This window comes from Lactuca saligna, chromosome 8 (assembly GCF_052625555.1).
Source record: "Lactuca saligna cultivar CGN05327 chromosome 8, ASM5262555v1, whole genome shotgun sequence".
Taxonomy (NCBI): domain Eukaryota; kingdom Viridiplantae; phylum Streptophyta; class Magnoliopsida; order Asterales; family Asteraceae; genus Lactuca; species Lactuca saligna.
The window spans coordinates 8,999,097-9,016,467 of NC_136424.1; the positions used below are offsets into that span (position 1 = coordinate 8,999,097).

At 35.7% G+C, this 17,371-nt stretch overlaps 1 protein-coding gene across 1 annotated transcript; it reads left to right on the top strand.

Moving 5' to 3' along the window:
• The first annotated feature begins 11,559 nt into the window (after positions 1-11,559).
• YLS7 (trichome birefringence-like protein (DUF828)) lies at positions 11,560-17,140 on the top strand. Its single transcript, XM_078971858.1, has 4 exons — positions 11,560-11,709; positions 13,223-14,238; positions 14,690-14,964; positions 16,161-17,140. The coding sequence occupies exons 2-4, from the start codon at positions 13,344-13,346 to the stop codon at positions 16,944-16,946; spliced, it is 1,956 nt and encodes a 651-aa protein (XP_078827984.1). The 5' UTR covers positions 11,560-11,709; positions 13,223-13,343; the 3' UTR covers positions 16,947-17,140.
• The last annotated feature ends 231 nt before the right edge of the window (positions 17,141-17,371 follow it).

Sequence of the window (17,371 nt, forward strand, 5' to 3'; positions counted from 1 at the left end):
GTGGATTGTCTTAAATTAAGGAGTGGATGAATTCTATGGGGAAACCCATGAGGAAATCGTCCAAGGCCTTAAGGAAAGGAGTCCATGGGTTGCTTAGGGTTTAAGCATCCAAATTAGGGTTTCCTTGTTAGATAACCCTAATAGCCTCACTATATACAGAACCCTTAAGGCTCAAAAACGTGGGGAACTTTTCTTCTAGGGTTAGAACACGTTTTGGGTAGCCTCCATCCTCTCTCCTCTTCATCCTCTTGCTCTTGGTGTTTGTGAACCATTAGAGGAGTGACATTTGTGACTCTAAGCTTTCTAAAGTCCATACAAGGAGGAATTGGGATTGTTATTGCTACATAACAATCAAGGTAATATCTTAAACCTAATTATATGTTAATATCGATTTCCATTAGAATTAGGGTTTATAGTCTTGGATAACTTGCATGTACAATAGAGAAACCTAGATCCAAACATTAGGGTTTGTATGAGCACATAAGATGTTCTTATGACCAAAACCCATCAGTGGTATCAGAGCCTAGATTGGTTTCTATTGTATTGATGCCTTTTATGTTGAAAAAATTCAATTTTTGTGGTTCTGCATGATGGACTCGATGAGTCCCACTGTGGACTCGGCGAGTTGCTCCCTACTCGGCGAGTCCATGGGGGTACTCGGCGAGTTCGAGCGACAGATGGAGCTATTTTCGGGATTTCTTGTTGTTTATCTTTGAAATACTTGCCTTTAACATATTAGATCAATATAAATCCGATTTTATCATATATATGAGTATATTCTTGATTTAATTAAAGATATTTATCAATTAATAAAATATTTATTTCCTTATGTGATAATTGATTAATTATTTTTATTAAATTGGTAAATTGTTTTGCAAGAAATCATTAAATAAATCAAATATGGATAATTATGTGATTAAATGTTAATTTAGATTATTTGTTATTTGATCCTTGTTGTTATGAAAAGTTTCATATTTTCCGCTTTAAGTTTTATAGTTTAAATTTGAACCCAAAATTTTTGTTGTTTTGAAATTTAAATAGTTGAAACCCTAATGTTTTGAAAAAGGTTTCAAAACTTGCCCTCAAGTTTTGGAATTTAAATTTTGATTAATAGTTTAATTTTGATGTATATTTAAATTCTAAACCCTTATGTTTTTGAAATGTTTCAAAACTTGTCCTCAAGTTTTGGAATTTAAAAGTTGATTAAAAGTTTAATTAGGAATGTTAAATTCTAAAACCCTAGTAATGTTTTGAAAAGTTCAATTCACACCCTTATGGTTTTATTAATTAATTAAGGTGTATAATTAAAAGAGGTTTAATAAATCCATAAAAGTTTTGGTTTGCAATTTAATTGAATTAAAAGTATAATTATTAATTTTGACCACCTAGTATTTTAAAAGTGTAAAATACACCCTATACTATATATAATATTAAAAGTCTAACATTATATATATATATATATATATATATATATATATATATATATATATATATATATGTATGAGTAAAAGTCAGTCTTACCATTAGTAGGCCTCATTCACGAAGCTGGTCTATAAGGGGTGTTTAAGGAAATTGCCTATAAAATGGCGATTGAATGGGTATCCACTCTTACCCACCGCACTCTTGACTAGTGGAGGGTCGTTAGCCGAACGGGTAGGATAGGACGAAACCTTCCATTATAAGTATAATGAAATACAAAAGTAACTAAATGTTTTTACAAATTCCCAATCTTAGTTACTTAGGCAAAGTGAATTGATGCAATTCCATGAAATTACACTTTGTGCCCTTGCGAAAACGTTAGTGGAGCGTGTGTGGTTTACCGACACACTAAATGGTTCTAAGCAAAGGTAGCAAAGGGTGACTCAATGTTTGTCATAGTTCGGTGGAGCGTTTGTGGTTTACCCGCACATCGAATAGGTGACTGTAACATGTGAGGGCACCATGTAAGTTTGCATGGTTATTCACACCCGATTTGTGATCCTCGTCATCCCAGTAATAAACAAGAGGGGCATATCGAGATTTAAACATGCCATTGAAATGTTCAATGAATCTCAAACGATCTAGGAGTTTTCATAGATTTAAAACTTAAATTTCTTTTTCGTTTTTTTTTTCATGGTGGAAATTAGTGAATCGTCATTCACTTACCTTCAAATGTTCTGCAATTTGGGTTATGGCATCCCTCTCCTGAGTTATAAAATATTGTGTTGGGTCCTAGCCTTAGTATCTCATTTGGGTGATTTGCTAAGGACTCAATCAATCAACTAACTTGAATTCGTTTTCTCCCGTTTTGTAGATGTCAAAGTTCGACAATTATGGTCTTCCCAAATCCCGTGGAACAAGCATTCCACATGAAGATGGTATTCCACGATTCAATCGAGGAACAAGAAATCATGCTTCACTTCCTCCACCTCCTCCAATTGTTCTCCCTAACACACAAGATCGAAGAATTGAAAGGTTCAATATCACTAAAGCCCTATTGGAAATGAAACATGAAGATGGTAAACTCGTGTGTGCCCACATTCTAGGAATGAAATCACACATCGATAGGTTGATTATGTTGGGTGTGTCATTTCCCGATGAGTTGGCTGTGAACTGGGTTCTGCAGTCACTCACTCAATCATATAATGAGTTCAAAAGAAAGTATTATATGATGGATCATGACGATAACCTCGTTGACCTAACTTACATGCTCATTGCTGCTGAATCAGAAATGATTTGGCGAAGCAATGGAGCGTATTTGTTGGGAAAGTCAACCGACCATGCTTCCGAGGACGTTCTAAGAGAAGCGACCTGCGTTTGCTGCCAAGAGAAAGGGCGTTGGATACAAGTCTGCCCAAAGATCCTGTAGAGTCCAGAAGATGGGAGAGTCAAAGTGTATGGCTGCGCTTCAGGTAAAATCCACTATCTAACTCCGTTAAGTTCCTATTCATTGATTCTTAATACATAATGTGATAAGATTGCATTTGAATGTTTTGCAAGATCGGTGAAAAGAAAGGAAGCTTGATGAAAGAGCAAGATGAGTCTAATCACAAAGAAATGGATCTCGATCGCATGGACTTGAAGATTAGATTTTGAGCTTATATATTTATGATAGAATTGTTAGGAATATTCGACTACATAGTTTTCAATGGATTTTGCATTGTAAGGACAAATGTTTTTTGCTGCTTTTATAAATAAAATAAATTTTGTTTGACTTATTTATTTATTTGTTTATTTCCTTGTGATGAAATCGTTATGAAAATTGATGTTTACATATTTCTACAACGAATGGATATGATTCTTATTTATGGAAATATCGAGAATTTACCAAATATGGAGAGTTTCTCATCGCCCAAATTTCAATTGGACTGAAATTTGGAATCACGCAACTTGGTTGCATGATGAATGAGAAATTTCATATTTGGAAATTAGACTAATTCGTTGACAAAGTGTCAAGTGAAGGACTAGGAGATCGAGCACACAAAGTTGTGTGTTGATCAAGTCCACCATAAGAGTAACAAAGATATTTGTCATGATTTACTAAGGGTTTAGTAAATATGATTATACTTATAAGATTAAGTGTAATTCGAATTGATTAAAAAGGTTTAAATCAATGGCATAACGAATAAGAAGAATCAAGTAGACAGAAAGATAAAAGGTTCTCTATTCTAAGAAGAAGGGAGAGTACCTTTTATGTTTTATGATAAGGTCTTAATGATTAAGAATCATATCTTAAATGATCCTCTAAGTGAGTCTTAGTACAATTGTATGTTTAAGAAGAGGAATTAAGAATTGAAAAAAGGGTTAAATCAAGAAGTCAATCATACTTCGTTCCAAAACAAGTCTTAGAGTTAAGATTGTTGCAATGAGTGACAAGTATTAAAAGGTTTATAACGTTCATCAAATGTGGAAAGTTGTGATGTCTTGGATAAGACAAAGACAAACTAGGACCAATTTATGAAGTGTTTTGATAAAAAATACACTAACTCTTAAATATTTGTTTGTCAAACAAGAGAATCTTATATGTCAAGGAGTCAGTGGGAGTCTTAATGGTCTTGAAAGGTTTCAAGAACAAATCAAAATAAACCTTATCGATCATCACTAGCACACGAGTTGAGGTTTACAACCTATCGTGTTGACATTATTTTGTTTCTGTGTTGTTCCAGTTGAGTTAATTATGCATGTGAGTTCTATGAGTTCTCATTTTGAATGCATAAAAGGCAAGGCACCTTAATCAATGAAAGGTACATTGATAGGAAATGGTGAGTTGCTTAACTACTTGGAAGACATGGTGGGCAACTGTGCTACCATAAGGCAAGAAAACAAGATTAAGAAAGTTTGGTCCATATGAGTTTGAATTTGTCGTAAACTTTGGTTTTAGCAAATTCACATGGATAGAAACACATACACCATTTAAATCTACATGTTATAAGATTTCCTCCTTCGTGAAAATGATTGTGAGGAAATGCTTTCACTAAGAAAGATTTTAAGAAGATAGTGATTGTACAATTGCATTCTCCAATTCGATTATGGTTACGGTATCCCTTTCCATAATTTGAATTGTGAGGTTTGGCAATTAGTCTTAATTGTTTAGACACACATATGAACTATCTAAGGCAAAGGTGTATAAGTTCAAGAAGCCTTGATAAAAGATTATCAAAGCATTAAGTATTATAAACATGGACTTAAGAAATTCAATAGGTATTGTTTTTCTAAAAGTTAAGATGTTTATGAATACATGTCGAAGCTAGTGGGAGCATAAGTGTTATGTTTATAATAATCATCATGACAGTGGGAGCATAAATGTTATGATTGTATGATTATTATGGAAAGTATTGCAAGTTAGCAATATTAATTATAGAAAACAAGAGTTATACCTTACAAAGTCGTAAGGGTTGTAAAGTTGTTTTGCAATAATTAAGGGAGAGAATATTATGCTTCATTTCAAATCTAAAGGCTTAGGTTAAGAAATGTTGATAAATTTAGTCAAAGGTACATAGTGTGTTCTTAAAAATTCGATTGTGATTACGACATTCCTCTTCACAATTCGAATTTTGAGAGCATAGCAAATAAAACATCATGCATCGTGTCCCATAAGCTTCGGGTATAGGATCGATTACAAATGATTTAATATTTGACCATTCTAAAATTTTCCAAATGTCTAGCGCATTTAGAGGGAAAAGGGACTAGAATCGGTTTTGACTAAAATAATTAAACAACTATCAAAGGACAATCCAAAGTTCGACGAGGATTGGTTGCTTGAGAGTAGTTGAAAGCATGGTATTGGATGAACCATATCGACATTATTATGAATAGAAAATATTATATTAAGAATGAGTTGTCATATGGAAAATATGGCAATGTTTCCATATTGGATGGACTATATCGACATTATTACGAATAGATAAGATTCTATTAAGAATGAGTTGTCATATGGAAAACATGGAAGCGTGTCCATATTGGGAATTGAACATTGAAAATCTATGTCTAGATTAGAAACATTTATGCAAAAGGATGTTCAAAGGAATGTACTTTGAGTGAGAGACATCATATCTAAGGAATTGTCTTGTAACAATCTCCGATAGAGGACTTTGTAATATCATTGGCAATAGTCTTTGTGACTTTGGTGCAGTGACATTACGAAAGGATCATTGCATAAAATGTTAGAATCTATCATATTCTATAAGTAGCAAGAATTTGATATTCTTTCACTTATGGAAAAGGATTTGGAGTTGTGAAATGAGAATGATTGGAAATGTGTTAAATTTGATCTATTTCACAAAGAAAGAACCATAGGTAAACATTGTGTGCATGCTAGGAGCATGGGACAAGTGTAATAATTCAAGTAAGAAGTCGATTACCCGAAACGACAAATAATGAGTAATCAATATGGTGATAAATAAAAGGTGTTTTATTTATGCTCAAAGGTTTGAGGCCATATGGGATTAGTATTATTCTTGTGTTTCACTTTGCATGTTTTGACTTCCTGAATAATTTAATTGGTTTAGAACAGTCAAATTATTTGAACGGGCCACAGTCGTTCATATGTTGGAAGTAGATATGAATGACGACTGTCGTGAATTGGTGTGTGGATTGTCTAAAAGAGTATTAGACATAAGTAAATGTTTGCTGCAACGTTCATGAGTGCTTATGAATAAGATTTGAGCATTGGATTAAACCCACGCTCACTTGGATCACTCCATGAATTATATCACGAGTGATTGGTGAGACGATAACATCTTATATTCTTGAAACCGATATGTGTGAGTTGTATCTTGCAAATCGGTTGCACATTGATAATATGTAAACGCACTAGTAACTTGGTGCTATAAAACATATTGTTGTGTGTGATTCGGTGAGTTAGTGCAAGCGGGCATTGTATCAAAGTTTATCCGTTCCTTTTATCCAAAGTAGGATAAAAGCGATATCTTAGGGCCCCTCGATGATTTAGTGATGACAAACGTAAATGCTCGGCCGGGCTAGGGCTAATTTGATTTGTTCAATTAGTCAGTCGTCATAAATCGAAAATCGAGATATTGTACAAAGAGAGTGATTAGAAATCATCTCATACGATATCTAGAATGGAGGAATATATGATCCCTTATCTAAAGGACACGCGTATCTGATAGGATCAGAGTTGACAACGGCTTTGGAAAGCTACGATTGCAGATCAGGATCTGAAGTCATACGCATAATAGTTATTAGACTTCTCCAAGTGGGAGACTGTTGGATTAGTGTCTAAGTCCATAACTATTTTGGTATGTACTTGACCCGATGGTGCATGGTCCTTTTGGGTTGCCTTCACCAAAGCAACTTGATAGGATGAATTATGGAGAGAAAGGATTAAATATGGTTTATTAATGTATTATGAGAATAATATATTAAAGGAGAAATCATATTGTTTAATTAATATTAGTCAATAATTAATTGGTAATTAATTTTGTGACTAAAAGAGATTAATTAAACTTAAGGGACTGGAATTGTAATTATAAGATAATTGCAATTTGTGCTGTGGATTGTCTTAAATTAAGGAGTGGATGAATTCTATGGGGAAACCCATGAGGAAATCGTCCAAGGCCTTAAGGAAAGGAGTCCATGGGTTGCTTAGGGTTTAAGCATCCAAATTAGGGTTTCCTTGTTAGATAACCCTATTAGCCTCACTATATATAGAACCCTTAAGGCTCAAAAACATGGGGAACTTTTATTCTAGGGTTAGAACACATTTTGGGCAGCCTCCATCCTCTCTCCTCTTCATCCTCTTGCTCTTGGTGTTTGTGAACCATTAGAGGAGTGACATTTGTGACTCTAAGCTTTCTAAAGTCAATACAAGGAGGAATTGGGATTGTTATTGCTACATAACAATCAAGGTAATATCTTAAACCTAATTATATGTTAATATCGATTTCCATATGTTAGAATTAGGGTTTATAGTCTTGGATAACTTGCATGTACAATAGAGAAACCTAGATCCAAGCATTAGGGTTTGTATGAGCACATAGGATGTTCTTATGACCAAAGCACATAGGATGTTCTTATGACCAAAACCCATCACATACACGTAGCAAGGAAGCCACAACCCCTGGGGTTTAGTTTGAAGTTAGTCCGATGATTATGGTATGGATTATTCGAGACATTTTGAGACCGGATCCAGATCGGAATCGAGAGCTGGCAGCCATGATAGACCAGTATTATTAGAGGATCTTGTCAGAGAGATCACCCGGGAGGAGGAGATTGAGATCATTCGGGGATAGATTCCGAAGATGATTGGGTCTTCCAAGACCGCCGTGGTTGAGTATTTCTACGAGTGCTATGCAACCATAGCCGAAGCGGCTGCTATAACAGTTTCAACAACTGTAACGACGATAGGGAGAGGAGCTGGTCGAGTTTTCGAGGACCATGACTTATTACTGGTATATATTCTGATGGGCAGAGGGCTACAGTTATCTAGGATCAGTGAGATGATCTGTGCTTGTTGCATTCCGCGGGATACGCGGGAGAGGCTAGCACATGAGTTTCTAGACTTTAGGCTTCAAGATTTTGTTCGATGCCGAAATGTAAGCCGCGGGGACTCCAGAAGGAGTGATGATTATGTTCACCTGGGGTTTTGGAAATGGAAGTAGGATGGTTAATTGATGGATTGGACTATCATTTTATAGGGCAAATATTATTCCTTTCAATTTTCAAGCTCAAAGGAGTGGGTAAGCTTGTGATACCGGGATCAGGTTGTACTCCAGCTCGGGGTCAGTTGGTTGTAAGGATAGGCAACATTATTTCAGCGCAGGTGGGTCGATGTGGCATAAGTAGTTTGTGAGGTTTGGTTTGCCTTGGATCTCTTGTATTAGGCGGTGATGATTAGGGATGAGCAGTTTGTTCCAAATCCCAATCCCATACCGGTAGCGTACCGGAACCAGTACCGAATTTAAAAATATGGGATGGTACTTGGTACTCAAAATACATGAAATTCGGGAATCGTTACCGCCGATACCGGTACTAGTACTGAAAATCGGTATTCCCGGTACCAGTACCAGTGTTGTTAATTCGGTTCGGTACTCGGGATTGACTTTCGACCAAATTCGGTTTTCGGGAAATCGGGAACGGTACGAGTCGGTAGCGGTTCCGTCCCACGCTCATCCCTAGTAATGATTGATTGTGCGACCTATTGCACTTTTGGGATTTGTAGACTATATTTGGGGAGTAGATGTAGCCCGATTTAGGGTAGAGGTTGCTTTAGTTAATGCAATTCAATTGTGGACGTTTGAGCGGGTAAGCGAGCCAGGGTGCGAACCCTGAATGGAATGATTTCTAGAGCCCGAGAGCGGGAGGCTTGTTTGGAACACCTTTGGAAAAGGAGTATTATATAGGAGGTATGCGGACATGGTTCCATAGGATGGTTATTCAACATTGTCAGGAATCGGTGGTTTTAGTAACCGTTATTGATTGGCGGATGAGGGTGCCAAAGGAAGTAGCTCGTTGCTTAGGTATTAGATGAAGTATCTGTCTTTTGGTCTTCAAGATTTGAGTGTGGGATCATTCAAGCATTAAGGACTGTCAGTTTTACTGAGAATCAGGAAGTGTTCATCTGGTTCTTAGAGTGTGAGATTAATTGGGATTGTCAAGTAATGGGACGCTAGTTAGAGTGTCGCGACAACATGTCTACCATGCCAATGTGCGCCTAATTAGGTTGTGGTATCCCTTTTACCGAGTCGTGGTGCCTTTCTCATTTAACATCCTACTTTCACCCCACGTTGCGGTACCCGATATTACTACATCGTAGTGAAAGTACATTGCCCTCTACTTACGACGAGACTTTCTTCTATTTTACCGCTTTGCCCACCACGGCGCGGTGCCTGCATTTCAGTAACTCCTTAACCGATTCCATTTTAGTTATAGGACAATTTTGCTATAATATTCCAGTACTTATAACTCCTTCATTGTAAGCCCATTTTTTATGATCTGTATATCCATACGGAGGTGAAGATGAGTTCTACGTCTCCATTAAGTCACTTCAAACTGACTACTTAAGGGTCTTAATATATTAAGTCACAAACTTGGCTTGGAAAGCATAAAATTATCATTTTACCCTTTGAGGCCTAAATGCACTATCTCTTGCATTTTTTTGTTGAACTCACTTATCTCGTCTGATAAAAGTGACTTAGACTTATCTTGACTGATTTCATGAAATTACATATTCTCAATTTATGAATTTCCTCTAAATGACCAAATTGCCCTATTGGTATATTATTCACCCAATGTCAAATCTCTCAAAATTTTGGGTTCTTATACTTATACTCCCCTCAATGATTCTCTTCGTGCTATATATTTTCTCTTATTTCTCAGTTATATTATGTTTGTATCGAACATAACAGGTGTAACTTTGTATTGACTATATAAGAGTGCTTAGTTTCCCTGCCTGGTCTCCTGATTAATGTTGGAATATGGATCTATTTGAGTCGTGTGGGAGTGGTTCGATTAAATGCTTAAGATATATTTACGGAAAAATTAATTTAAAAACTATATATATGTTGTGAGTTTGAATGTTAGAATGTTGTTGTTAGATGGTTATTGAAAATCGATTGATAAATTGAAGTGGTTGGTTTATGGATCTGGTTTCCCGATTAATGCTAAAAAATGGAATCTATATAAGAGCGATTGGTTTTTGGACATGGTCTCTTGATTAATGCTGAAAAATGGAATCTATTTAAGTTGCACGAGAGTTGTTTTAGTAAATGCTTAAGAGACATTTACTGAACAATCAATTTAAAAACTACATGTGTTTAAGAGACATTTATTGAAAAATCAATTTAAAAACTATATGTGTTGTGAGTTTGAATGTTAGAATGTTGTTGTTAGATGGTTACTAAAAATCGATTGATGCATTGAAGTCCATATGAGTTGCAGGTTTTTGATGTAAAAGGGAAGCGATGATTCCCAGTGAGGATAGAGATGTCAGAATCTCTGCAAAGCAGGGATAAATATCATTGGTGAGAGAAAAAAGATACACTGAGATGAATGGGTTATGGGACCAAACTGATTGTATAAGTGATGGTTGACGGAGTTGAGATGAGGTGGTGTCGGTGTGTATTGGTTGCTTTAGGTTTGTGAAGTTGGATCCTCTAGCGAGTTATGGTATGCATCGATGACAACCACACGATGACGACCACAAGCTTTCTGGGGGACATCGATAACGCCGACAACGGTTTCCAATAATAGAGGCGGACTAGAGAGATGTATGTAGGAATAAATATGGTGGTCGAATGAGGCTGGAGGTGCACAAAACCCGAATCCGATTCGGTTTTGCTTACGTCATAAAAAATCCGATCCGGTTCCAACCGAAATCCGAATCCGATTTGAAACCGGTTTAAACCGATTTTAGTGGGTTTTAATCGAGTTTTGGGGTGGATTTGGATCCGATTTTTTACGAATCCGGTTTACGATTCGGTATCAAATCCGAATTGGAATATAGGATTACGATCCGACTGAAAATCCGGTTTTAAATCCGATCTGATCCAATTTGGTCAAAACCGGTTTTGACCAAATCCGGATTCGGATTGGATCCGATTTTGAATAGTGAATCCGGTTCTTGTATGCATCTCTAAATGAGGCCTATTTGAATCCGGAAGGGTTAATGAGTTTTGGGGTGTTGGTGGGATAATAGGACCCACATTCTTATTAAATAGTTTTTAACTTTTAAATGTAATTAAAAGATAAAATATATAAAAATGGTTTAAAAGTATTTTTATACAAGTAAGGGATCAACCGAAAAAAATTAAGGAATAAATTTAATATTTCTCGAAACCACATGTACCATTTCAATTTATGAAGATTAATCATGAAACGATTAGAAGGTTCAAGGACTATCCAGTGAAAAACGAAAAAACTGGACTAGATCCATAAGTTAAGGCAAACCACATGAAAGAAATTCGTAATTTACTCTAAATAAATGCTTCACTTTAATAACATATATAATTAAAATAATAATCGTGCAAAAGTGCTAAAATTTACATAATCACATGAAGTCAAATCCGTGACACGGTTATTCAAAAATGATTCAAATCGCTTTTATATAATTGGATCACAAATCTATATATATTCTTTTGCCGTGCTTTGGTTTGCTCTGTCTGCTTACCACGCTTCGCATAAATCTTTTCTTCTTCTGTGCAATCGTATCGCGGCTTTTCCGGCGACCGCCTGATCCTCAACGATCTCTCAAGTCCTGCGGTCCATAGACGGGTATGTTCAACAGTATCACTATCTTCACGCGCTGATCACAGATCACACGATTCTAACCCCATTACATTTCGTCATTTGATTCAGAAGTTCGATTTGATCTGCTTAGCGAAATTCCGGCAAATTTAGCTCGAATATTTTGTTTACAATCCGATTAATGCTTTTAGGTTTGGGACGATTTAGTGTAGCCACCGTAATTCTTATCAAACATACCACGATTGCACGTTTTGAGTCTCACATTCTCAGTTTTCACGCTCGCAACATCTCAGTTCTTAATTGATTGTATTGAGGTTATCATAACTCTCTTCTTAGTGTTAAGGTTCCGTGTGGTTCATATAAGTACTTGTTTTATGCCAAAGTTCTCCAATGAAGCAAGTACAATGCACCTTTTTGTTTTGTTCAAAAATTGTAACTTCTAACATGGTTATTTGACTTGTAAAGCTCTATCAAGCATGATTTATGTTCACATTCTGTAGAATCTCCATCATGCATAATAACATAGAAAATCGTGATATCAGATGTGTCCGAATTAGTGATTGGCAGTTTGGTTAAGCATCTTAACCCGGATAAATGGGCATAGGTTTCTTGTAAAAGCCCAAACCTTGTGCAGTATGTAAGTGGTTTGGATTATGTCAGTGTGGGTTGTACATATGAATGTAGGCACTTTCAGCAGTTAATTGAGTGGCAGCCTTACTTTTGTTCCTTAGCTAACTCTTCTAGATGTTTACTCATGGTTGTAGATATAATGCTGTTTAATTGTCCAAAGTCCAAACTGTATGGTTTTCCTTGTATCCCAATATTTTATTTTGTTTTCAATACCTTTTGGCTTTCGGCATGGTGATCATTTAAGGTCTAAAGCTTTAAGCGTTTTGCTTGGGCATGCCATATTATTCTAGGTATTTAAAGAATCAGATTCCTTTTCAGATGAGTTCTTTACATGAGTTACAATCTTATATAATTGGAGGTCTAGATTTGGTTCTTAGGCATGCACAATGATATATGTCTGAGTTTTTTTTAGTGTAGAATACATGTGAAATGTGGTGCATATCATGTTTGCAAGGATTCAGTAGGTGATTGTAAATTGATGATATCCAGGAGGCATTTTACTTATTCAATTGGGAATAAGGGGGATTTAAACTTTAAAGTGTAAATAAAGCTCCCACTGAAAAACAAAACAGATAGGGAATAGGAAGATCTCATATTTAAATTGATGGGGAAGTCTCTTCTGTATTTCTGTCACCTGTTACCTTATTCTTTTGACTAGTATTTGACTATATTGTATATAGCTTAGCATCCAAGGAACCATGAAAGCATAAAGCACAGGATTGCTATACTATCTCTTTGCTTATAGCAAGATCATTTCCTGATGCTATATTTGCATTTTGTTTAAATACATCTGGAGTATTACATATTTCTTACAGAGTCTATATGAAGTTGAAAATAAGTTATTTCCTATATGACTAGCATTATGCTCAATAGTCTTATAGCTTCTTATTTCCTTTTCCGCATGCTACAGGTGGATTTCATTTCATTTCATTTTGTTGCTAAAAAATGATGCAATGGAGGAGTTAATGTCTTCAAGGAGAATCCGTTACCACTAACATTGCTTCTTTAGTTTCTTTGGGTTTTAAAAAGCCATGGGATCGGGGTCCCCTAAACCAATGGTTGCGTATCCAAAGACACTTCTACCAATTGCAACTTCAGTGGGGGGACTTGCCTTGTTCTTAATTTTTGCCTCTTTGCTTCTTGTCTATCAGCCAATTGGATCTAAAGTTAGTGGCTACTTTTATAACCTTGATGAACCTAGCAAAATTGAGTTATCACCCTTTAATAATGAAACAAGCATATTTGAGAACAGTGTTAACGATACAGAAACAAATAGAAAGATTGTTGATTCAGCTACCGACAAGATTGTTGATTTTGATATTAATAACACTGTTGATTCAGATGTCAACAAGACCGTTGATTCAAATATCAACAAAAGTAAAACCATTGAGTTGGATATCAGCAAGACTGTTGACCCAGATGTCAACAATAACATTGACTCTGATGTCAACAAGAACATTGATTCAGATGTCAACAAGAACATTGAATCAGATATAAACAAGACAGTTGAGTCAGATACCAACCAGACGGTTGACTCAGATATCAAGAAGACGGTTGACTCAGATATCAACAAGACGGTTGACCCAGATGTCAACAAGACGGTTGACCCAGATGTCAACAAGACCATTGACTCATATATCAACAAGACGGTTGACTCGGATATCAAGAAGACGGTTGACTCAGATATCAAGAAGACGGTTGACTCAGATATCAACAAGACGGTTGACTCGGATATTAACAAGACGGTTGACTCAAATATCAACAAGACCATTGATTCAGATATCAACAAGTCCGTTGAACCAGATGTCAACAAGTCCATTGACTCAGATATCAACAAGAAGATGGTTGACTCGGATATCAACAAAACTGTTGATTTAGTTATCAACAAAACTGTGGATACAGGAACCAAGAAGAGTGTTGATTCAGGTACCAATGTGTTGTCAATGCCTTTACAGTTCTAAGGGGTTGTTTCTTTTTCACTTGATAGGCTTAATAGGTTAAGCACTTGATTGGCTGTTTCTTTTTCTATTTAATCTGGACAACAACTTAATGGGCTAAGCCAGAGAACCTGGCTTAATGTATTAAGACAATAACCCTTTACCTTTTTTCCCTTCTTTTTTTCCTCCCAACTCTTGTCACAGCAAAATTTGATGAATATATAGTTAAAATTGATAAATATTGTGAAATCTAAGGGTATGTCTGATTGAGACAGCTTATTCAGTCCAGAATAGAAAGAAAGCTTATGTATACAGTATACAAGAGTTTATCCTGACAGAAATCATAAGGCATTCAGCCACTTTATTGATATAGAACTTAATGGGAAAAAGTTATAGATATGCTATAAACTTATTTATGGTTTTGATGGTTGGATTTGTAGGGTGTGATCTGTATGATGGGAAATGGGTATATGATTCAGCTGGACCTTTATACACAAACAGTTCATGCCCTGTCTTGACACAAATGGAAAACTGTCAAGGAAATGGTAGACCTGATAAAGACTATGAGAATTGGCGATGGAAACCCACAAAATGTGATCTTCCTAGATTTGACCCCAAGAAGTTTCTGGAATTGGTGAGAGGAAAGACATTAGCTTTTGTAGGTGACTCTGTTGCCAGAAATCAGATGGAGTCAATGTTATGCATACTTTGGCAGGCAAGTATTCCTTCTCTAATATAATTACTAGGTCAAAATACATAAAAGCCACTCTATTTTGGTCATTAAATTTGGTAATTCTTCTATGTCAACCACTTTGACCTGCTATAGCAGGTTAAAGAGGTCACAATAGAAAAAAATTCAAATTTATTTTAGTGAAATATTTAGTGCCAAAGTTTAGTATCACATGTTTCACTAAAGCCACTAAACTTTGACAAAATTTTGTATTGTGACCACTATAACTTGCTATAGCAAGTCTTAACAGGTGAAAGCGGTCGACATAGAAAAAATTGTCAAACTTGGGTGGCTTTCATTGATGAAATTGAAATATAGTAGATAAACCACAAAAAATGTCCAAAATATAGTGACTTTTATGTAATACGCCCTAATTACTGTATGCAGTTATCTTTATTTTGATATTAATAGAAATAAATAACCACAACGAAATCCTTTTATGACATGGATTCCTAGTTTTCTATGATATTCCACGATCAATACAATTGAAATGAATTTAATGAAATCAAACTAATTTGCAACTTTGTATCGATTTCCTAAGTTCTAAAATCGTTATTAATGTCATGTTGAAGCATTCTGAAAAAGAAAAAAAAAACATTGTGTTTATTTTGTGTGGAGAAGAACTTTTTTTTTCTTTTTGTTTTGGTCACGAGCATTTAAATTAGGTTAAATGCAAGAAATAGCAACATACCTTTATTGATTTTTTTGTTATAGCATCCTACTTTCGTTTCTTCCTATTACAACATTGTATATTGAAAACTGTTACCCAAAAGTAGCAATGTCGTCCAAATACAATGCTAAAATTGGGTAGAACTTTTAAAATAAAACACATTAATAAGAAAAAAAGTCACAAGTATAATGTTGTAATAGAAAGAAATGATAGTAGAATGCTGTAATACTAAAATAAAGGAAAGTATACTGTTATTTCTTGCATTTTATTTTATCCCCTTCAAGTTATCAACAAAACACTACAAATTCGAAATGCTGGTCTCAAACTAGTAGAACTGCATATTAATTTTAAATTAGGAAGTATTAGGTCTCCTCTTCTCTTGCTCTTAATTTTTTTTGTTCTCGGCTTTCATCATTTTATTGATTTAGTCACTTTAACTACTTTTTTATAGTGATTCAATCCTTGTACTTTTTTCTTTCTGAATTTCTGAGAAGTATTCCAAAAATTACAGGTGGAAGTTCCAAAAAACCGAGGGAACAAAAGAATGCAACGTTATTATTTCCAATCAACATCCGTAACAATCATACGGATATGGTCCTCATGGCTAGTCCACAAAACAACCGAAAAATTCGATTTTGCACCCGAGGGTGTAGACAAGCTCCACCTTGACATCCCAGACGAAACTTTCTTAAATGACATTCCCACTTTTGACATCCTCGTCCTTTCCTCAGGTCACTGGTTCGCAAAACGAGCCGTGTATATTCTAAACAACGAAATCGTGGGCGGACAGTTATGGTGGCCCGATAAATCCCGCCCCCAAAAAATCGAATCCCCCGAAGCTTTTAAAATCTCTGTAGCAACTATTATGTCCACCCTAGTGACCAGCCCGAGTTACACCGGGCTGACTGTGGTCCGGTCGTATTCACCGGACCATTACGAGGGTGGAGCCTGGAACACAGGCGGGTCGTGCACCGGGAAGGTGAAGCCCGCTGTGGATTTAGTGGAGAATGGGTTTACGAATATAATGCATGATAAACAAGTGTTGGGGTTTAATATTGGTGTGAAAAATATAACGAATAAATCCCGGGTTGTTTTTATGGATATAACCAAAGCTTTTTCGTATAGGCATGATGGTCATCCGGGCCCGTATAGGAATCTTGACCCGAATAAGGTGGTGAAAAGGAGTGCGGATGGGCGGCCCCCACCGCAGGATTGTTTGCATTGGTGTATGCCGGGCCCGGTTGACACGTGGAATGAGTTGTTGGTTGAGGTTATAAGGAGGGATTTTGAGGGATGACTTTTTGATTGGTTTGGTTTGCATATGGTGTAGAGTGGAAGGATAAAATAGTTGTACTATGTTGTTATAGATAGGCTGCTGCTAATATATGAGTTTTATAATTTCTTTTTGTTTACATTATTACATTGTGATACTTTCTTTGAATTTCCGACCCTTTAAGTTATATGATATATCGGAATATTATTATTTGATAATTATTATTGCACTACTGTCACGAAAACTTATAATCAATTCAAACATGAGAACTACTAAATTTTGTGTCTCAAATTGACTTGTACACCTCTCCGAAGATTTTGATTTTTGAACATTCTTACATTTGATATACTTAGAAATATGACCAAAATATAGACAAGAATAGTAAAGATACACAATTCACAAAAACGATATCCAAAAATTGGTTCTCATTATGCCCTCCTGTTCCCAAT